General features: G+C 43.6%; 1 protein-coding gene across 1 annotated transcript in view; it reads left to right on the top strand.

Moving 5' to 3' along the window:
* LOC140197599 (cadherin-2-like) overlaps positions 1 to 22,925 on the top strand; it is a 216,447-nt gene that overhangs the window by 104,167 nt on the left and 89,355 nt on the right. Inside the window, exons 3-4 of the mRNA XM_072257807.1 lie at positions 14,525 to 14,754; positions 18,887 to 19,057. Coding sequence (XP_072113908.1) covers positions 14,525 to 14,754; positions 18,887 to 19,057 — 401 coding nt within the window. The remainder of the gene's footprint in view (positions 1 to 14,524; positions 14,755 to 18,886; positions 19,058 to 22,925) is intronic.

The raw sequence follows: 22,925 nt of genomic DNA, 5'->3' as shown, positions 1-22,925 counted from the left end.
GGACAAGTTTGTGGGGTTTGCATTAATGAGCAACTACCTTTTCTCTTTGAGTCAATCAATGGAACGTATGTTTCTTTTTCAACCCATATCGTGACTGGCATGATTTTTATAGATGATCTTTGACCTTCAGCCTTTATCCGAAATGGAGCTGAATCTTACCTGATGCTGAAAGTCAGGGTAGATTGGACGTGGAAAGGATGTTTTCATCAGTTGGAGAGTCAAGGATCCAAGGGCACCATCTTAGAATAAAGGAATTTCTTCCTCCTGTCTTCCCTCCTCCTCCCCATTCTCCCACCTTGTATGGGCTTCTGCCTCTTTCCTTTCCAAACCTGATGAAGGGTCTCAGCCCGATTCGTCTCCATAGATGCTGCCTGTCTTGCTGAGTTCCTCCAGCATTTGTGTGTGTCCAGCATCTGCAGGATCTCTTAAGTTTTATTATTCCCAGAAATTTTGTTTTTTATTCAAGATTTGAAGCATCTGCAGTGTTTTTTTTTACTTTTCTAATGTTCTGTCTGTCTTGAATCACTGGTAACAATGTAGACGTCTCATGTGATTGCTTCATGCAGAGAAACAGCCTGATCATTTGCAGTGAGTGTCTCTGTGGAAATATGAGTGTGCTCAACCTGTACTTGATAGCCATTTAACTGCCTCAGATGCTACACAAAAGGATTGCAAATGGTTGCTATTGATAGCATCGCCATTGCCTATTTGCACAGCTAATGGTTGTTAATGGTTCCTCGTGCATGATGACATGCCTTGAAGTTGGGGTTGGATGTGAATTAAATCGATAATGCACATTGAGCACCTCCTGACAGGATGGGTCCTTAAGATGCATGTTGATTGAAGGCTTACTCTAGTGTTTGAATGCTCATTACTGGGGAGGATGTATGTTTTCTCTGTTCAAGACCTGATTGCCATACTTGGGAAGGAGCAAAAACAAACCTAAAGGACTTGGGTTAGGCAGCATCAGGGAGGAAGAGATCTCACTGAAACATACTGAATATTGAAAGCCCTAGAGAGAGTACACTTGCAGAGGATGTTTCCAACAGAGTCTAGGACCAAGGAGCACAGCTTCAGAATAGGACATCCCCTCAGAACAGAGTTGAGGAGGAATTTCTTTAGCTAGAGGGTGGTGAATCTGTGGAATTCATTGGCACATCATACAGCTTGGAGGCCAGTTCATTAGGTACAGCAGAGTTCAATAGGTTTTTGATTAGTAGCGATACCAAAGCTTGCAAGGAGAAGCCAGGAGAATGGAATTGGGGAAGAAAACCATGATCGAATGGCAGGGTAGACTTGATGGACTGAATGACTTAACTCTGTTCCAATGACTTATGGTAGAGATTCTTCTTTAGGACTGAAAGATAAAGGGGAGATAGCCAGTACAGGTTTCCCCCGCCATCTGAAGGTAGAGCATTCCTATGAAACGGTTGCCTGCACAGATCTCCATAGCGAAAATCTTCTTTGGCATAAACACGCTCTCCAGTAACCTTTAAGCTATGAGGCTGCCAAATCATACCAAATAACGCGTAAAAATACACAGCCTATATAAAGTAGACGTAATGTATGTACAGTGTAGTATCACTTACCAGAATCGGGAAGACAACTTGCCGAGCACACTGATGGTATGTTAGACTGAGTCGTCTCAGGTTGGGTGGTGCAGTAGCCCCCACCCTCCAGGCCGCCGACCCGATACATTGCCGCGAAGAACGTAGCAGTAGCCGGGAGGCACACAGCACATCTTTAAGAAAAAAGCCGAAATAAACATGCTAATTAATTAGGTGCTGCCAACACGTAATTGTCAGCCCAGATCAGTGCCGATTTCTGATTGCATCACCTCTGATCTGGGCCGACAATTACCTGTCGGCAGCACCTAATTAATTAGCTTGTTTATTTCGGCTTTTTTCTTTAAAGATGTACTGTGTGCCTCCCGGCTACCATTGAATTCTCCGCGAATCAGTACAGTATCTGTCCGGGGCCCGGGGATTGGGGTGGTGGGACACGGGGGTGTCATCTCATCGTCGATCAGGGCAGGCAGCTCATCTTCTCCTATGACTGCCTGCCTCGATGTAGAGATCGAGGTTCATCGCCTGCTGTGGCTGATGTGGAAGGCTTGCTTGACTGCTGAACCTCGCGCATTTTTCTATCATACAGTTGTTTGTAAGCACTCAAACCATCCTGCAAATATTCCCTAAGCCTATGTACCCTTTCAAAATTAAAGTTGTACTTTATCATTGCAGCGAAAATCTCACGCAATTGCTTCACGTTCAGTTCGCTACTGCATTCGGTTTTGATTGTTATCTTTTCCTCTTCCAATGGCATCAGCTCTTCATCTGTCAGTTCTTGGTGATGGGATGCCAAAACCTCTTCAACATCATCGTCGTCAGCTTCCACAAGCCAAACTCACTTTGTCCTTACTTCGTTCACCACGATCAAAATGCTTAATTATGTCTAGTTTTACGCTAAGTGTAACACCCTTACAAGCTCTTTTAGTCTTTTCTGATACCTTAGAACTCATCTTGCTAACGGCTGCTCACAGGCACGTGTTTAAGCAATGCCGTTTCAAATCCGGGGGAGAGCGGCTGCTCGGGGCTTTTTATCGCGCGCTGCCTTTCTTCGTAACAGTGAAAACACCTTCTGAAAGTGAAAACAGGGTACTAATGTAGGTCTTTCGTAACAGTGAGGTTTCGTAAAGCGAATGTTCGAAAAGCGGGGGACACCTGTATTAATTCATGAGAAAGGGTTAAGCATGGTTGGTAGGTGAAGGTGGATTGAGGTGAGAATGGTGAGTTGATGGAAGAGGAGAGTAGATATAACGAGGGGCTGGGATAAGGGAGGTGGGCAGGGCAAATGGGAAAAGTGGAGAAGGAGTGGTGATGGACAGACAGTGGGTGCAGGAGGAGTCAGGATCAGGGTGATGGGGCTGGCTTAGGTATGGGAGGGGAAATGGGTAGATTGAGAGGAGAGAGGAAAGGGACGGGGGGGCGGGAGCAGATTCCCTCAAGTTGGAGAATTCAATAGTCATGCCATTGGGTTACAGACTACTCAGGTGGAATATGAAGGATCTGAAAAGTTGGCTGTCACAGATGTTGCCTGACCTTGCTGAGTTCCTCCAGCAGATTTGTTTGTGTTTTTTTGCTAAAAGTATCCCTCCTAATCTCAATTCTAAAGGTTCAGCCTGTCTCCTGAGGCTGTCCCCTCTGGTCCTAGACTCTCCTAATAATGGAAGCATCTTCTCCATGTCCACTCTATCTAGGCTCTTCATGATTCGGTAGGTTTTAATGAGATCCGCAATTCTCCTACTAAAATCCAATGAGTACAGGCCCAAAGCTGTCAAAAGCTCCTCATATGTTGACCCTTTCATTTTCTTTGTTCATTTATTATTGTCACAAGTACTAAGATACAGTGAAAAGCTTCTGTTTGAATTCATCTGTGTAGATCATTCCAAAACATCAGTACACTGAGGTAGCTCAGGGGAAAAGCAATAACAATGCAGGATATGGTGTTGCAGTTACAGAGGAAGTGTAAGGACCACAGCAAGATAGTTTGAGAGATCAAGAGTTGATCTTTATTGTATGAGTTGTAACAGTGGGATAGAAGATATCCCTGAGCTTGGTGGTATATGTTGTCACACATTTTTCTCTTCTAAGGGGAGTATTGAATGATAGTTCCTGGAGTGAAATTATTTATATACTTTAAAATGTACTCAAACAATTACAAGGACCAAAGATCTTTGAGCAGAATTAGGACAGCAGGCTGTTCAAACTTGCCTCCATGTTTAGGATGAACTCCTGACTCGAGCAGTGCTGTGCTCCATGTGAAATGTAACAAAAGAACATGTTTAGAAAAACTTGATAGGCCATGTAGCATCTGTGGAGAGAGAAAAACAGTCAAGACCTCCATCAGCGGAAAAAAAAACAAACTGCTGGAGGAATTCAGAGGCTCAGGCAAGATCTCCAGAGGAAAATGGACAGTCGACTTTTCAGATGAAGTTCCAGAGTATCAGCCCAAAATATCAATTATCTATCTGCCTGACCTGCTGAGTTCCTCCAGCAACTTCCTTCTGTTCCAAGTTCCAGCATCTTGTCGTTGGCTTTAACGTCAAGAAACTACAGAGAGTTGTGGACACAATTAGTTTGTCTCGGAAAACAAGTATAGACTCTGTCCTGACGAAGGGTCTCGGCCTGAAACGTCGACTGCACCTCTTCCTACAGATGCTGCCTGGCCTGCTGCGTTCACCAGCAACTTTGATGTGTGTTGCTTATAGACTCTGTCTAAATTTCTTGCTGCCTCAGTAAAGTAGCCAGCATAACCAAAGATCCCACCCACCCAGATATTCTCTCTTCTCATCCCTTGGGCAGAAGATATAAAAGCCTTGAAAACACTTATCACCAAAGACTGCTTTTAACCCACTTGGAAGAATATTGAATGGATCTCTCATAAGATACAAAAGACTTGAGAGGCAACTTCCTTACTCAGAGAGTGGTGGCTGTGTGGAACGAGCTTCCAGCAGAAGTGGTTGAGGCAAGTTCGATGTTGTCGTTTAAAGTTAAATTGGATAGATATATGGACAGGAAAGGAATGGAGGGTCATGGGCCAAGTGCAGATCAGTGGGACTAGGTGAGAGTAAGAGTTAGGCACGGACTAGAGGGGCCGGAAGGCCTGTTTGCGTGCTGTAATGGTTATATGGTTACCCATCACCTCACAATTTATCTTGTTTTGAACTTGCACCTTACTGTCTACTTGTAATGTACTTTCTCTATAACTGTAACACTTTATTCTGAATTCTGTTATTGTTTTTTCTTGGACTACCTCAATACACAGTTGTAATTAATTTATCTCTATGGATCGTATGCAAGACAAGTTTTTCACTGTGCCTTGGTACATGTGACAATAATAAACCGGTTTACCAATTTCTCCAGAGGTAGACGGGTTCTTGATAAGCAAAAGGGGTAAAGGTTTATTGCAGGAAGGTAGACATGCAATCTGCCAGAATTTTATTGAATGCCGGAGCACAGTCAGGCTGAATGGCCTACAGTTAGCTCTAATTTGTTTGTTCATACTTAAAGTTGAATGCATCAAGACTGAGTTCAGGCACTAGGCAGATGGCTAGAGTTTAAATCGAGCAGATTAGCTGTGATGTGGCAGAGTGATGGTACTGATTCAAAGGGCCTAATAGCCTGGGCCTTCATCTTGGTGTGTGATGGTTTCTTTGTGAAGCAGCAGTCTCTGATCAATAACCCTTGCGAGTTGTCTACTGCCCATCCTCCTTCCGTGCAGAGGTCGTGCCAGGGGATTTGAGAGGCTTCAGCTCAACAAAAGAGGCGAATGAGTCAGCAGGATAAGCTCTTTGTCTGCGTTTACTCAGTCTGTTGGCCAGCGGGTTTGTTTTTGTGAAGTGTACCTATGCGCTGTCCATGCGATCCCCCTCAACAATTTTCATCAGGAATTGCTTGCCATTTATATTTTTAAAAAATGAGAAAAAGCTGCAAATTTGAGGCTTTGTACATCGTTTCTGCATGCGGTTGTGAGGCAGACATCTAACAAAGAGATTCATTTACTCCCTAAATTCCAGCCTGCAAATGCTCTTTATTGCTTTTTGAATCATAGTTTTCTCACTTAGTCTCCCTCCCCCCTTGTATCTACACCCGCACTTGCCTCCTGCACGCCTCCCCCCACTCTCCCTCTGCTTCCTCTCCCCTTTCTCTGTTCCCCACTCTCTCTCCTGTATGAGAGATCCCTGTCTTGCCTCCAGTCTTTCTTTGGCTGGTTTTGTCCCGCTTGTTACTGTACTGCCAAGGCTTTTGTTGTTCTGGTAACACAATGCAAGATGCTGAAGAAAAATCAGACTGCCCATGGTTTCTTAATTTTTGTCTAATTAACAAAACCAGAGCTGATTATGATTCAATTAAGCCATTCTCCAATAGAAGCACAGACCAGTGCGTTTAATTGCAAGCTTTAGCAATGTGCAGTGAAGTACATCAAATGACAGGTTAAGCTTTGCATTTACATAGGGCCGTTCACAACCCGAGAATGCCCACAGCATTGTGGAGCTGAGCTGCAGATCCTACCTAGTCACAGCTGGATGTGACAGAGTCCTGTAGTAACTCAGACAATATGCTGTAGAGTTTAAACATTAAATCTCTTCGTTAAGATTCCTTCTGTACATGAACCAGCGTGCAAATTATCTATGGTTTGTTTATTTAAAGATAAGAGCGCAGTAACAAGCCCACACTGTCCAACAACACCGATGGACCCATTAACCTACTATTCCTTTGGAATCTTGGGGGAACCAATGTAAACCCAAGTGGTCACGGGGAGAACGTACAAACACTTTACAGATAGTGGTAGGAATGGAACTCAAATTTCGGGCTCTGTAGTAGCTACCTTACCGTACCTCGTTTCTTGTAGCTACCTCAGGTTATTGAAATTCCAGTGCAATTTCATAGCCCTGGGTAATTATGATCTAAGCTTTGTGCGGCCTTTGTAGTGAAGAATTCAAGCAAGGTTAATATGTTGTGCTGAGCCAGACCGTTATCTGCCCTCAGCTACAGCGTCCACTTCAGCTGCTTTGTTGAGTGTGCCTTTGATCATCGCCTGTGCGCAGACTGTTCTTGCTTCGTTGTGTAAGCAACTCCTGCTGTGATGGAGTTTTCAGAGATTCTTTAGCTCCAGCTCCTGCCTCATCTCAACTGCTACTGGTGATCCACTGGTGGCAGTCATGTCTCAGAGCCCGGAGATCCGCACGTGGTTGGTCTGTCTTAAGACATGCACTCACTCACTCACTCACTCACTCACTCACTCACTCACTCACTCACTCACTCACTCACTCACTCACTCACTCACTCACTCACACACACACACACACACACACACACACACACACACACCCCGACCCTTCCTTCCATTGCTCATGCGCTTGTTCCCCACTGTCTCTTTCACCCTCTGCTTCCATGCCCTACTTCTTTCTTCCCTCCCTTCCTCCCTTCCATGAGATGCCACTACAAACCTACTTTTGTTCTTGCACTCCATGCAGAAGATGATTTAATGAGGAACTGCCTTTTCTGTCACAGATCAGTGCTGGCAGAATGAGAGCTCACTGATGTTATATAGAGCACAGATCGCCCAAACTAAACTTGCCCATTTATTATCAATTTATCTCACTATGAATTTAGTGAAGAGTTGGACCTGACTTAGACTTCATAAACAGTCAGTCTTGAATAATTATATCTATTTTTGATTTTCTTAAAGCCTTGTGATTAATGGGGCATCGCATTGAATTGACTTTATTTCTTATATTGTTCACATACATGAGTAAAAATCTTTACATTATGTCTCTGTTGAATGTGTAATGTGCAAATTATAGTAATTTGTAATAATTGTTATGTAAAGTAAGATATACAACTGAACAGTCAATATAGCTTAAAAATACAATTGTGTCAGCGTGAATTAATCAGTCTGATGGCCTGGTGGAAGAAGCTGTCCTGGAATCTGTTGGTCCTGGCTTTAATGCTGTGGTACCGTTTCCTGGGTGGTAGCAGCTGGAGCAGTTTGTGGTTGGGGGTGACTTGGATCCCCAATGATCCTTTGGGCCCTATTTACATACCCGTCACTGTAAATGTCCTGAATAGTGTGAAGTTTACATCCACAGGTGCCCTGGGCTGTCCACATCACCCTCTGCAGAGCCCTGTGATTGAGGGAAGTACAGTTCTCATACCAGGTAGTGATACAGCCAGTCAGAATGCTCTCAATTGTTCCCCTGCAGAAAGTCCTTGGGATCTGGGGACTCATGCCGAACTACTTTAACCGTCTGAGGTGAAAGAGGCACTGTTGTGCTTTTTTCACCACACAGCTAGTATGTACCGACCAAGTGAGGTTGAGGAACTTAAAGCTGCTCACCCTCTCAACCACAGATCCGTTGGTGTCAATAGGGGTTAGCCTGTCTCCATTCCTTCTGTATTTTTGTGACATTATGGGAGAGGTTGTTTCCTTGACACCACTGTGTCAGGATGATGACTTCTCTGTAGGCCGCTCGTTATTATTTGAGGCACTGTCGCCAGGATGATAAAGTTTCTCATATTTCTTATTTTCATTGAGGTCATCTCCCACTTTAGCTCAATGGACTTTGCCGCATCCCGCTGACCCTTGTCATTGTGGACACTGCCCACAAGAAATGAGTCAATTAAAAAGAACCCCTTCACACCTCCAGACTAAGGCTACGTCCACACTATGTCGGATAATTTTGAAAACTAAGCCTTTTCTCTTCGTTTTGACCCTCTGTCCACACTAAAACAGCGTTTTCAGCCCCCGAAAACGGAGATTTTCAGAAATGGTCTCCAGAGTGAATAAATCTGAAAACGCCTAATATCCGTTGCAGTGTGGACATGGTAACGGAGCTTTTTAAAACAGCTGTCATGATGTGCCTCAACAGGTGGCAGCAGCCCGGCATTTCATTGTTTTCTTCTTCTTATTATTACTTTATGTCGCCAAACAATTGATACGAGAGCGTACAATCATCACAGTGATATCTGATTCTGTGCTTCGCAGAACCTAACAATTTCAGAACAGACGGCAACGAGACTGAAGCCAGAAGAGTTAGAAATGTACTCACCAAATACTTTGACCCATAGCTTACTGAATAAATAAGTATACTCACTTTGCCCTGTTTTCTGTCCTTGCTTGTATGAAGGTAAGGACAGAAAACACCCTCCACCACCTCCAGTTTAAATTCCATGTGGAATATTTTGGAGGATCAAGAACCAAGATGGTTTACCTATATATGCACGTACTTCTCTGATAATAGATGTGTAACAGCCTAATGTAACATTGTATGGAAATACAAGATAACACTGATGCAGACATGTTTTATGCATTTAACAAGGTGCTTTATTAATGCAACAGAGTTAGTCAGTTTTTCAATGTTCGTCGTCAGCCGGGTCATACTGTCCGTGAGCTCCCTGTCGGTTGCCTCCATACGCTCCAGTATTTGTTTTTTTTAGTTTTAAGTCCTCCTGCACGAGAGCCAAGAACAATTCCTTCTAAGTTTTTCTACTCTGTAACTGGACAAACGCGCACCACATATAGCGTTTCCTCTTCGCTTGTTTTCTGTGTGTCCTGTGCATGCCCAGTAGGAGGAAATTCGCCCAAATATCTGTCTAATGTGGACAGAGATATTTTGAAAAACGCTTAGTGTGGACGCCCGTCGTTTTTACTGGAAACTGGCATTTTCAAAATTATCCGGCGTAGTGTAGACATAGCCTAAGACAAGTATTTTCCTACATGAGCAAATTCCTGCACCTGCAGGAAATCTGAAACAAAGCAGAATAGGGGAAACTCTCAGCGGTTCAAGAGGCACGTGTAGAGAGAGAAATGGTTAATGATCCAAGTCATACTGTGGACATCATCTGAAACAAAAGAAGTCGGCTAACTCTTTAACGTAATAAACCAGTCACAGCACTTCAGACAATCATAGCATTAGAGTATAGTATGGAAACAGGTGGCAGCCATAGAGGCCACTGAGCCAGTCTCACTTGTGTGCATTTGCCTTGTATCCCTCTTAACCCCTCCTATCCATATAGTTATCTGAGTGTACCTGCCTCAATCACCCCCTCTGGTAACGCATTCCATACATGCACCACCTTCATTGTGAAGGTTCTGATTGTCTTTCTTTTCTCCCTTAAGCCTCCTATCCTCTAGTTTTTAGTTCCCCTTCCTTTGGAAAAAGACTGTGCATTCCTCCTCTGCCCAACCTCTTGCTGTAACCCAGTCTCTTTTCCTACATCCGGACGACCAAAGTTGCACATGATTCTGGGTGGAACATGTTATCCGGTTCTACAACAGAGAGAGAGAAAATGAAAAGAGAGTGGGCAGTGGAGGGGGAGGAGTATTTTGCTACTTGGTCACATTGGACACGTCTAAAGCTCTCACTGTTTGGCTTGGGAATGGTCAGTGTTTGATCATTGAGCCAATTGCTTTCAATGAGACCTTTTCCTTTTATTACCTGCGGAGTGAAATGTACCAGTCTAAAATTAACATTGAACTTGGCAACAGATACAGTTTATAGGAATTCTAAATAACAGCATCCATATTCCTTCCTAACTTCACTCCTAAATTGGAATTGGTTTATTATTGTCACATGTACCGAGGTCCAATGAAAATCTTGTTCCATACTGTCCATACAGATCAATGCATCAAATCAGTAGATTGAGGTAGTACAAGAGAAAACAATAACAGGATGCAGAATAAAGAAGAACGGTAGTAGAGAAAGTGCAATGCAGGTAGATTTAAGGTGCATGATTGTAAGGTCAAGAGTTCATTTAATCATGCAAGGGATCCATTCAGTCATCTTATAACTGCGGGATAGAAGCTGTTCTTCAGCCTGGTAGTATATCGAACATAAGCCTTTCAACCTACTGCATGATCTGTGTGTTTTTTAAAAAAAAACAGCCCTGACATCCTCCCTATATCTTCCTCCAAACACTTTAAAGTTATGCCCTCCCATATTAGCCATTTCTGCCCTGAAAAAATGACGCTGACTGTTAGGATTGTCAACGCCTGTTAGGATTTTGCACACTTTGATCATCACTTCTTATCCTTTTTTCCTCCAAAGAGAAAAGCCCCAACTTTCTCAACTTGTGCTTTTCCGGGCTTTTATATCCTCCGCCTGATGGAGTGAGAAACCCTGGCTCTGGCTTTTGACTTTCCAGACCAGCTGGGAAAAGTTCTCTCTCAGAAACAGTCGGCTCCCATCAGTATCATGAGCAGAGATGATCCCATTCCTGCCTGCGTTTTGTATGCTCTGGTCTTTCTAAATCCTACTGAAGTAACTGGAAGGTTGATATCCAGGTGGGGTTTTGTTATAATAATTCAGAGCACACTGCTGCTATATGGTGTTGGCAGCAGATTCAATAAGGAGAAGGGGCATTGCAAGACTGTTTGGAAAAGGAGGAGTTTGCAGAGCTTTTAGGAAGGATCAGTGGAGTGGGACTAATTGCATTGACCTTAGGAAGTGAGGTGTCCAGCATCTTCCATTACATTTTGTTCCGTGCTTCTGTTAATGGCAATGACTGTTATTTTCCCATCCATTTATGGGGTTGGGGGAGAGGTTGCTGAGATTATACTTTCTAATATGGGAATGTTCACATTCATAATTGGTTAAAGTGATCTTCTGATTTTGGGCCCGGGTATTACTAGCTCGTCACCCACTCATTCACACTCACCTCTTCCGCCACTTGTGTCAGCCCCACCATTCGGTATAAGCGTGGCCGATCTTTTACCTCCAAATCACTTTCCCACACTAACCCTTGAATTCTAATTTCTGGTCATTTCTCCCCCAGATCCTTTGTTCTCCCCCGCCCATTCTCCATTCTCTTCACCTGCCCAATACCCTTCGCTGGTCTCCTCTTACTTCCCTTTTTTCCATTGCCGACTGTCTTCTTCAGACCTTTCTCTTCCCCTCACAGCTTTTTACCTCCTTCCCCCTCCCTCCGCCACCCACCCTTTTCCCCTCACATGCTCTCACCTATCATCTGTCAACTGGTAGGCCTTTCCCTCCCACTACTTTCTGCCTTCTGCCCCTGCCCCTGTCCCCTTCCTTTTCAGTCCCAATGAAGGGTCTCAACCCACAACATCACCTGTTTATTCTCCTCCATAGCTGCTGTCCAGCTTGCCGAGTTCTTCAGCATTTTGTATTGTCCTGGGGGACTGTCATCCCTTAATCACGCTAGTCCTATAAGAAACACAGACAAAATGCTGGGGCAACTCAGTAGGTCATGCAACATCTACGGAGGGGAATAAACAGTTGATGTTTGGGTCCAAACCCCTTTAGGACTGGCAAAGAAGCCAGAATAAGAAGGGGCATGGGGTGAGGGGGAGGCATACACACTGGCAGGTGATAAGTGAGACCAGACGAGGGGAGGGGAGTGGGGTGTACGAGATAAAGGGCTGAGGGAGTCTAATAAGAGAGCACAGTGGACCGTGGAAGGAAGGGAAAGAGGGGAACCAAAGGGAGATGATGGGCAGGTGAGGAGAAAAGAGGTGAGAGCGGAACCAGGATGGGGAATGGAAAAAGGGAAGTGCGGTGGCGAGAGTGAAATCAGAGAGGAATGGTTACTGGAAATTAGAGAAACAGGTGCTCATGCCGACGTTTATTCCCCTCCATTGACACTGCCGGACCTGCTGAGTTCCTCCAGCATTTTGTGTGGATGTTGCTCAGGGCTTCCAGCATCTGCAGAATTTCATAAGTCCCATAAGAATTGTTTTTGTTTTGTTTTAGTAAGATCAACTACCATTCCACTGCACTCTCGTGCTACATACGGAGTCTGCTAAACCTACTTCATTAAAACAATGTGACTCCAAACCCCTAAAATATTTTACCAAGCTGTTGTCTGGAATAGAGGTTATGAGCTGCAAGGAAATTTGGGATAAACGTGGGTTGTTCTCTGTGGAGCCGAGGTCCCCAACCTTTTTTATGCCATGGACCAATACCATTAAGCAAGGGTTCTGGGAACCACTGATCTAAAGCATCATCTGGAGAGACCTGATGGAGATTTTAAAAATTGAGATATTTAAATAGGGTGTACAGTCTGAATCTTTTCCCCAGGGTAGAAATGTCAGACTCAAAGGCAAGCTTTTAAGGTTAGAGGGGAAGCTTAAAGGCAGTGTGAGGGGTGAGCTGTTTTAGGCAGAGTGTGTAGGTGCCTAGAATGGGGTACCAGGAGTAGCAGTGGAAGCAGGTAGTTTGGCACAGTTTAAGAAGTGTTTAGATAGACACACGAATGTGAAGGGAATGCAGGGATATATGGATGGTAAATAGTAAGAGGACACTTAGTATAAATTGGCATCAAGATTTGCGCTTGAATGGCCTGTCTAGTGCCATACTGACGTTCCTTGTGTGCTGCGTTATGAGGGGCATAGATGGGGTTATTCCTGTCAGGTTGGGTGAGGATAGTACTAGTCATAAGTTTAGGTTGAAAGGTGAAATATCTAAGCAGAGGGCGATCCTCTTCACTCAGATAGTGTGAGTATGGAATGAGCTACTGGCAGATGTGTTAGATGTGGGTTCAATTGTATCATTTAGGATAGGTACATGCATGAGAGAGGTATGGATGGAGGACTATAGTTCGGGTACAGGTAGAAGCACTAGTAGTACAACCAGGTTGGCATGGACTAGGCTAAGGGCCAATTCCTGTGCTGTAGTGGTGTGTGGAACCTATGCACCCTACATCCTTCCCTCAGTTGGGGGGGGTAGAACTCTAGAGAGTATCCATGGTTGGTCCACTGTGCCATATTAATTTCATATCATTGAGTTCATTATCAAGTGTGCAACTACAGTGAGTTACAACTGTAATAAAAAGCTTGCAGCAACATCATGGGCACATAAGTAATGATTTTCTTTCTTTGTCACTCGTACATTGAAGCATGCAGTGAAATGTATTATTAGTGTCAATCAACAACCAAACAGTTTCGAGCATGCGCTGGGGAAGCCCGCAAGTGTAGCCATGCTTACGGCGCCAACGTCGCAGGCCCACAGCTTACTAGCCCCAACTGGTACATCTTTGGAATGTAGGAGGAAACCCACGGGGAGAAATTTTTTTAAAAAAAAGAAAACTCCTTACAGAGAGCAGTGGGAATTGAACCCCGGAATTTCCTATCACTGGAGCTGTAAAGCATTACACCAGCCACTACTCTACCGTGCTGCATGCTGAAGTTAAACGAAGCAGTGCAAAATAAAAGCAGAAACTAGTCCACAGGATTGGGGAATGCTCTGTAGTGTTTCATTGCTGAGGCCGGATCAGGGTTGTGCAGATCATTTCTAGAGCCTAATGGCTGCTTGGTTATTTGGCTATTGGAGGTGTTTGTCACTGGCGAGATCCCTGTGCCCATCCTGGGACTGAGGGTGCTGTTAGGAGTCTGCAACATTAGTGGGGTTGGGGTCACACCTAGCCTAGCACATGGGGTGGTAGATTCTGGTCCTTGAACAACAAGTGATCTACTGGAGGAAGGAAATGTGGTAATTGATGCTTCAGGTGAAGGATCTTGACCTGAAATATCAGTGGCCCATTTTTTTCCATTGTTGTTTCCTGACCCACTGAATTCCTCCTGTTATTTGCTGCTCCAGGTTCCAGCATGTGCAACCTCTTGTATCTCCTATCTGCTGGAGGGACTCAGCAGGTCGAGCAGCATTTATGGGGGAGGCAGGAGAGGAATTGCCAACGTTTCAGCTTGTCACTATATTGGGGCCGGGAAAAGTGGAGAGGGAAGATGGTGACTGTTCCTTGAAGATCAGCATGGCAACAGCATTATGAAACTCCAGGAGGCTCATGATTCATGTTACTGGTATTGGTGCTTTTAAAATTCCAGATCTAATTGACGTTAACATTCCACTGTTGCTGTTGTAGGATTTGGGCTCTTACCTGTGCATCAGTAGTCACTGAATTTCGGTCCTGTTGAGAAACTACAATGATATTGTATTGTACATGAGACTTCTGGGAAGCTAAATGTTCTGCATTGTTCTCTCTTGCAGTGGAGTTCAACGACTGCTTTGGAAGGGTTTTGATTCGCTATGAGACCAGCAACCCCAAGTTCAGAGTCCAGCAAGATGGTGTGGTGTATGCAGCCAAGAACTTTCAAGTCCCTGGGAAACAGTTGAAGTTTATAATAACAGCATATGATGCTCAGTCACAGCAGCATTGGCAAGCTGCCGTCCGGTTGACCGTGAGGCCAGAGAGTAGCACCAAGCAAAGTGGACAGAAGGTAATTGAATCCCAGTTTCCCTTGAGGTTGGCTTCTTCCAGCTCATGGCACCCATTCTGACCAATCCCAAGCTTTGAGACTTCCTGAAAGGGATTGAGTATGAAGAGTTGTACAGCAAGGAAACAGGGCTTCCGGCCCAACTGGTCCTTGCTGACCAAGATTCTCTTCCGAGCTATTCCCGTTTGCCTATATTCGGCCCATTTTCCACTGAACCTTTTGTATCCATGTACCGATCCAAGTGCTCTTTACATGTTGTTAATATAGGTCACCCCTCACATTGCCTTTATCTGGCAGCTTGTTCCATATACCCACCACCCTCGAACTGAAAATGTTATCCCTCAGGTTCTTGTTAAATCTTCGAGTCTGGTTTCCTAACTCCAGAACAAATATTGAGTGTAGTCATCTGATGCCCCTCTTGATTTTGTAATTATCAACAATATCATCCACTATGCTCCAATGAATCAAGTCTCAGCTGGAGTATTCCTAATATTTATTTTAATCTTTGGGATCATTATTGATGAAGCTGAAAACTATTTAGTCCATAATTTCCACACTAGTTCTCTTTAAAACAATCCAATCTTCCCACTCTTTCCCAACAACTGCATGGTTGTTTTCCCCTCAAGCATCTATCGGATTCCCTATTGGAAGCCATGACTGATGCTCCTGCTGGGATCACAGAGCACCCTTGCATTGGTTAATAGATATCATTTAATTTGGAGTCTAGTTTGCAATCAAATAGTATAATACAACTTCTAGGATCAATATATCCAGGAGCTTTCTGGTGTATGTCTGGTTTGTGGTTGTGACTGAAAGCTTGTTTTATAAGCCTTATATTGCATTTAGTTGGTAGAGAAATGTCATAATGATTTATGGCTCACAATTGTAGCATCTGTTTTATCTATGCGGTCCATTTTCCTGAAGAGAAGGGTCACAGACCTACATTTCTATAGTATTTTTCACTATGCTTTTTTGAAGGTCCTAGGACACTTTACAGCCAAGAAACAATACCCACTGTCATGATGTCGGAGTTCGGGTCCTATGGTTTCAGACAGTAAGGTCCTACACAGCAATTGGAGATGGTGGGAAAGCTGCTTTAGCGATGTTGATTGTGAGAAAAATTTTCTCTCTCTCCCCCCCCCCCCCCCCCCCCACCAAGTAGGGACTTTAAGTTGATAGGGCGTTTAAGAAGATGTGTGGTGTGTTACCTTCCTTAGCTAGGGGATTGAGTTCTTCTAGAGTAACAAGATAATGTTGCCACTTTTAAAACTCTGTTTAGACCACAAGTTGAATATTGTATTCAGTTGTGGCCGCCTATTTAAAGGAAAGTTATGGAAGCTTTAGATGAGAAGAATGCAGATGACATTTGCCAGGACGCTGCCTGGACTCGAGAAGCATGTCTTATGAGGATAGGTTTTGTGAGCTAGTGCTATTCTCTTCGGAGCAAAGGGAAATGAGCGATGGCTTGATAGTGGTGTATAAGATGATAAAAGGTATAGATAGAGAGGACTTCCATTTTTGTTCCAAATGGTTAATACGAGAAGGCAGAATTTGGAGGTGATTGGAGGGAGGTATAGGGGTGATTCAGAGGTAGAATTTTTACACAGTGATGGGTGCGTGGAACGTGCTGTGAGGGGTAGTGGTAGAAGTAGTTATGCTAGGACATATAAGAGACTCGTGGCTGGAGTACAAGTGGAGGGCTACCACCACTTATGCTGATAGCTTGTTCCACACTTGCACCGCCCTTTGAAAAAGAAGTTTCCTTTCAGATTCTCCTTAAATATTTCACTATTCATCGTAAGCCTATGACCCCAAGTGAGGGTGAGAAGCTTGTGTGCATTCACGCTATCTTACCCCTTTTCAAATGTTTTTGGCCAACCAACGTCCTGGTGAGCCTTCTCTGCACCCATCTCCGCCCCCCCCCCCAACCCCCACCCTCTATGACAATCAGCTCTGGGCAAGAGTGGTTTCTCGGAAGCTCAGTGGTGCGTTCTAAAATACTCCTCAGAATGTCCTATTTGACCTCTTCTGAAAGTTGGAATTTAGACGGACAAAAGTGAAACCCTTCAGGCGGCACTTCCTATTGTTGATAAAGGCCAAAAATGTCCACATAGTTCAGTTATCTATTAATTTTGTTCTCCTGTTAAAGCTGTCATCATGTACTTGATGACATTCACAGTACAGGATCCAGCTGCTCTGTAATAGAGGCTATTTCCTAATTGGGTGCCAAAACCCAAATGTTATTTAGTGCCCTAGCTGAAGAGTGTTTGTCAGTATTCAGTAAATATTTAAAGTTGTGGTTGAATAACTTTTACTATGTCCATGCTATTACAATGTCCGGTGGTTCTGCAATCTGTAGTATCCTACTTTTAGCTTTGTATGTATGTTAAACTAGAAATTATAACTTGGGAAGCAAGACTGTGTAAGGTTTTCCAACTGTCTGAGCATAGTGCTGTGTGTTTCAGGTTCTGGCTGTAGAATGACGTAATTGCAAATTTATTTGCCCCTTTCAATATTCAGAGTGGTGTTTTATAGTACGTTAACAGAAGGTTAGAGCTTCTCACCCCTTTGTTTCCACACATCAAAACAGAAGTAGGTTTTTCCCACAGTACCATCACTTTGGCACTTGGATGCAGACCCTGCCTCTTTTTGGTCCCATCCCTCCTCTGTAGTTGTTTACGAGCTGATGACTTCTGACACCATTGCATAATCTTTTGAGTTGGGTTGGAGTTTTTTTTGTCAGGAAGCATTTAGACAGACATGAACATGCAGGGATCTTGTTCAGTTGATGGGATTGGATTCATCTGGATCATGGTCAGCACACTGCAGTGCTGTGCAAAAGTCTTAGGCACATACATACAGCTAGGATGCTGAAGACTTTTGCTCAGTACCGTGTTTGACAACCTGGAGCGGAGAGCGAGTTCGTAAAGCTGACGGGAGCAAATGATGTTTGGAATGGCGAGGGTGTTTGGAAGTGGCAGAGGGGGTGTGCCAGGGCAGTGGTGGCACAGTGGTGACAGACCCAGCCCTGAGACACCAGGCAGGGTCACTTGATTCCAAACAATTGGTTTATTGAACATCTTTCTGTTGCCTCCCACTCCCTTCCCTCTCCCTTCCCCTTTTCCCAGCCATGATTCCCCTCTCCCTGCCCCCTCCCCACTCTCAGTCCACAATAGAGACCCGTATCAGAATCAGGTTTATCATCACACGTATGTCATGAAATTTGTTGGTTTTTTTTGCAGCAGTAGTACAGTACAATACATAAAATTACTATAGTACTGTGCAAAGGTCTTGGGTACCCTAGCTGTGCCTAATATATGTGCCTAATAACTGTGGCAAGGGATTCCACAGATTCATCACCCTCTGGCTAAAGAAATTCCTCCACATCTCATTTCTAAAGGGATGTCCCTTTTATTCTGAGGCAGTGCCCAGAGATCCCAGGCTCCTACTGATGGAAACATCGTCTTCATATTCACTCTATCCAGGCCTTTAATGTTCAGCTCATGTACCCCCCTCCCTGCCTATCCCGACAGTGTAGTTGTAAACCTCTTCCACATTCTTCCTGTAATGGGGTGACCAGAAATCCACACAGTTATAGTTCAGCTTTGTTGTCATCTGCACAATACATGTACACACGGGTACAATGATAAACCCACTTGTAGCAACATCAGAGGCACATAACGTGAGGTAAGCAACAGTCATAAGAAAAACTTAAATGTATTATCAATTATACATCATCTTTATAAGAAGGATCACAATTAGGTCTTTTTAAAAATAGTATTTTTAGTGCAAAGTGTTCAAAGAGTTTGTGGTGTGGCTGTACTGAGACTGTGATTAGGTTTTGCAGGTTGGTTCAAGAATTGAATGGTTGTAGAAAAGTAGCTGCACTTGAACCTGGTGGTGTAGGACTTAAAGGCTTCAGGACCTCCTGCCCGATGGTAGCTGCAAGAAACTGAAAGCATGGTGACAGGTTTGTGGAATACAGATTGGAATAGTTGGTCATGAACCAGAAGGAGTTATTTTATTAAACCAAGAACCAGAATTTGCCTGTGGTTATTGCAGAGATTGTAGTGGTTAGTTGAGGCAGGTGTATGTTTACTTCAATTAAAATTTGTCAATTACTGTGCATTGACAGAGCTGGAAGACCAATGGCATCGCCCTGCCCCAGACAGTTCCGGATATATTGTTCCCTGAATTCCGGCAGGACAGCAACGGTCAGCTGAAACGCCAGAAGAGAGATTGGGTCATCCCACCGATCAGCGTGCCCGAGAACGCCCGTGGTACTTTCCCACAGGAATTGGTCAGGGTAAGTGTCCACCCAGGTGTCCAGCAGTGATCTTTTTACTGGAAATAATTAATAACTAGAGCAGGAGAAAAGTCAAAAGTTGAATTCATTGTTTGCATGATTACGTGTATGCATTGCTACAATGGACAACTTACTTGTATTAGCATTGCGAGCACATAGAATCAGATAAGCACCGCTCACAAGAAAAACATAAATTGAACTTTTAATTATGCACAGTTTTTCCAAGAAAGATCACAAGTAGAACAAAACAGTAGCAAAGTCTGTTGTTGTGCACTATGATCAAAGTGCTGAGGGAGTGATTAGAGGTGTGCAGGTTGGTTCATGTACCAAGTCGTTGAGTGAGGTTGGGTGGCCTGTACCTCTTGCCCCATTTGTAGCTGCGAGGAGATGGTGGGGATCGTTGATGGATGTTCTTTTTGAGACATCACCTCCCTGAATCAGATTTATTATCACTGGCATTTATGACGTGTTTTGCAGCGGCAGTATGGTACAAAGCTACTATAAATTACAAAAAACATTGTGTAAAAGAAAAATGATGAGGTTCAAAGTAAATTTATTATCAAAGTATGTATATGTTGCCATATACTACCTTGAGATTCAGTTTCTTGTAGGCATTTACAGGGGAAGAGTAAGTACATTAGAATTTTATAGATCATGTAGAATTACAAGGACATTGGCAGGACTGGAGGACTTAAGTTACAAGGTAAGATTGAATAGATTAGGGCTTCATTCCTTGGAATGTAGAAGATTAAGGGAAATTTGATAGAGATGTACAAAATCATGAGGGGTATAGTTAGGATAAATGCAAGTAGGCTTTTTCCACCGAGGTTGGGTAAGACTACAACTTGAGGTGAGATGTTTAAGGGGAACATGAGAGGGAACTTCACTCAGAGTAGGGAGAGTGTGGGGGAACATTCGAGAGAAGTTTGGATAGGTATATGGATGGTAGGGGCCATGAAGGGCTATGTGAAATTCTACCTGTAAAATAAAATTCGATTTTACGTTGAGGACTTCTACAGAGCATTGTTCATAGAAATTCGGATGTTGGGGAGGTATGCACCAGTGATGTGTTGGGCTGAATTCACTACTCCTTACAGCTTATGTTGCCATGCATTCGTATTTCTGTACTGGACCACAATGCACCTTCCAAACCTGCAATCTCTCCCATTAAGGAGGGCAGCAGCCCTGTGAGAAATCCACCCCCCACCCCCACGATATGTTAACTCCATCCTGACTCCTGACTTGAAAGTAAATTGCTGATCTTTCATTGTTACTGGGTCTGTATTCTGGAACTCCCTCCCCAAATGGCACAGTCAGAGTTCCTACACCTGGAGGTTCACAAAGTAACCTCACCGGACAGGGAAAAACATTATCTTTCAGGGGAGTCTGTTTTGGAACTTACTGGGAAAATACAATGAGTCAGTTGAACAGACCATACATGTAGGAAAAAAAAATTCTAAAATTGAAATTAAAATTAAAATTGAAATGTGTGAAGACTCTTTAGAAACCCAGCAAACCATCGAAACCATTCCCACTATCATTTAGTTGCATATTACAAAGCAGGCTTAAAGGAATGAACTTTGAATGAACCAGCTGGAAAATCCACATCTAAATTCAAATAGAATGTTTTTCAAAGGCCTGGTGTTAAAGACAAAGAGGGTGTTCTGTGGAATCATTTAAGAATTTGTTGGGTAAAATGTAGGCAGGGACAGGAAGTTAACTTGGAATGAGAGTCAGGAAGTTATTTTGCAGGTATATTATACTTTTCCTTAGATCACATTTGGCATATTTTGTAAATTCTGGTTGCCCCATTATGGGAAGGATTAATGTGGAGGCTTGGAGAGTGCAGAAGAGGTTCACCACTGGGATTAGAGGGCGATAGCTGTAAAGAGCAGATGGACAGGTTTGGGTTGTTTTCTTTGGAGCATAGGAGGCTGAGGGGCCCTTCAAATAAGTTTATATAAAAACAGGAGAGGATAAGATCAGGTAGACAGTCTGCCTTCTCCCCAGGGTAGACAAGTCAAGTACTAGAAGACATGCATTTAAGGTGAGATGGGTGTGGGACAATTTTATTACATGAGTGGTGGGTGCCTGGTACAGGCTGCTGTGGTGGTGGTGACAGGTAGGATAATGCGTGTATTAGACTCATGAATGTGCAGGGAATGGAGGATTATATACAGGCAACATTAACCAGCCCCACTGTTTCAACTATCAGGGCAACTCAATGTCATGAAAAGCATGCTATTGAAATACAAGTTTAATAGCTTAGTGTCCACTGCCAACATTGTCAAGATAATGGAGACACTAGTCTGAATCCTAACACAACTATTGATGTACTTTAACTGCGCATCTACTTGAGCTGCTGCCTCACAGTCCCAGTGACATGGGCTCAATCCGGGAAGTTTTTACTTCCGGGGCGCCTAGACGCGACTCGAGTAGCACCAGTACTCTCGATGGATACAATTAAATATTACCGTTTCAGCCTGATAGAGCTAAAAACCAAGGTCAGTACAGTAAACAAAGATGTCTTAATGCATTCAAACGATTCATCGCTGCTTAAAACCGACGGAAACAACACCAATTGTGGCCGGAAGTGCCCTCGGAGGAAGTGCGGGTGTAGATCGGGGTTACAAGTGTGTTTAAGGAAGGGGGGGGGGTTTAAACTCCCTATACCGACTATCTTACTGGCGAACGTGCAGATTCTGGTGAATAAAATCAATGATCTCAGAGCTAGGGTGCTGAATCAGAGGGACATTAGGACCATGTGTGTCCTTTGTTTCACAGAATCCTGGTTAACCCCTTCCATACTGGATGCAATGATCCAGATCAATGGGTTTACTGTACACAGTCAGGATAGATTTATAGAGTCTCTCAAAAGCAGAGATGGAGGACTATGCCTCATGATCAACTCTTCTTGGTGCACAATGTCACGTGACTGGCAACAATGAAGATCAATTGAGTCAGGTTTTATAAAAACAAACATTTATTTAACTCTGCTCAGCAATAGCGAAAAATATTCAAACGACTAATTTAACCCGGAAGTTAACTGCTATACGGCAACTCTGGAACAGTTCTTAGAAGCGTAAACGCGAAAACAGTTCTTAAAGTGGTAAATTCGAAAGTCCAAGAGATTTATCCAGTCAATTAGGAGAGACTTTACTGAAGTAAAGAATTCCTTGAAGACGTGACGTTACGCTGATCCCAGCTGGAACCTGCCTTGTCCGCAGGATTCACGACGACGGAAATAAAACAGTTTAAAGGAACTGACCTTTTCCTCTGGAGAATAGACACTGCACAATCCTTCCTGCTTTAGCAGAGGATATTTCAAAATGCAGGTCACTAATTCGTGAACGAAGATTCAATAAAGGTCGATGCTCTCCAAAACTGCCGAACGACATCAGCTTTACTCGACTCTGCGGGTTCCTGTCCTTTAGTAAGGTCTTCACCCTCCAATGCTATTTAAAATAGAAAGTAGAACTTCACTTTAAAACAAAACTGCGTCATAAGATGAATATGCAGCATAACAGAGTATCTGACGAATTAAATAACGAACTAAACTTAAAAGTCAACTGGAAAAACTAACTGCGTCACACCAGGGGTCTCCCCTTAAATATCTGGTGAGAACATGTCATCATGTGACCTTACATCGACAGGAAAATTACATCATGTGACCTCCACAAGACCATTACATCATGCTCATCAGATACTCAATTATTTCATGGTCATAAGACAGTCACAAGATACCCATGAGGTATGTAACAACAAATACATCAGTGCTGTCCCAATTCTGCTCACTAGACTTGGAATATCTAGCAGTAAAGTGCCATTCTTTTTGCCAACCACATGAGTTATCTGGGGTCATTCTGGT

Source organism: Mobula birostris, chromosome 1 (assembly GCF_030028105.1).
Source record: "Mobula birostris isolate sMobBir1 chromosome 1, sMobBir1.hap1, whole genome shotgun sequence".
Taxonomy (NCBI): domain Eukaryota; kingdom Metazoa; phylum Chordata; class Chondrichthyes; order Myliobatiformes; family Myliobatidae; genus Mobula; species Mobula birostris.
This window is presented reverse-complemented; position numbering and strand designations above follow the sequence as displayed.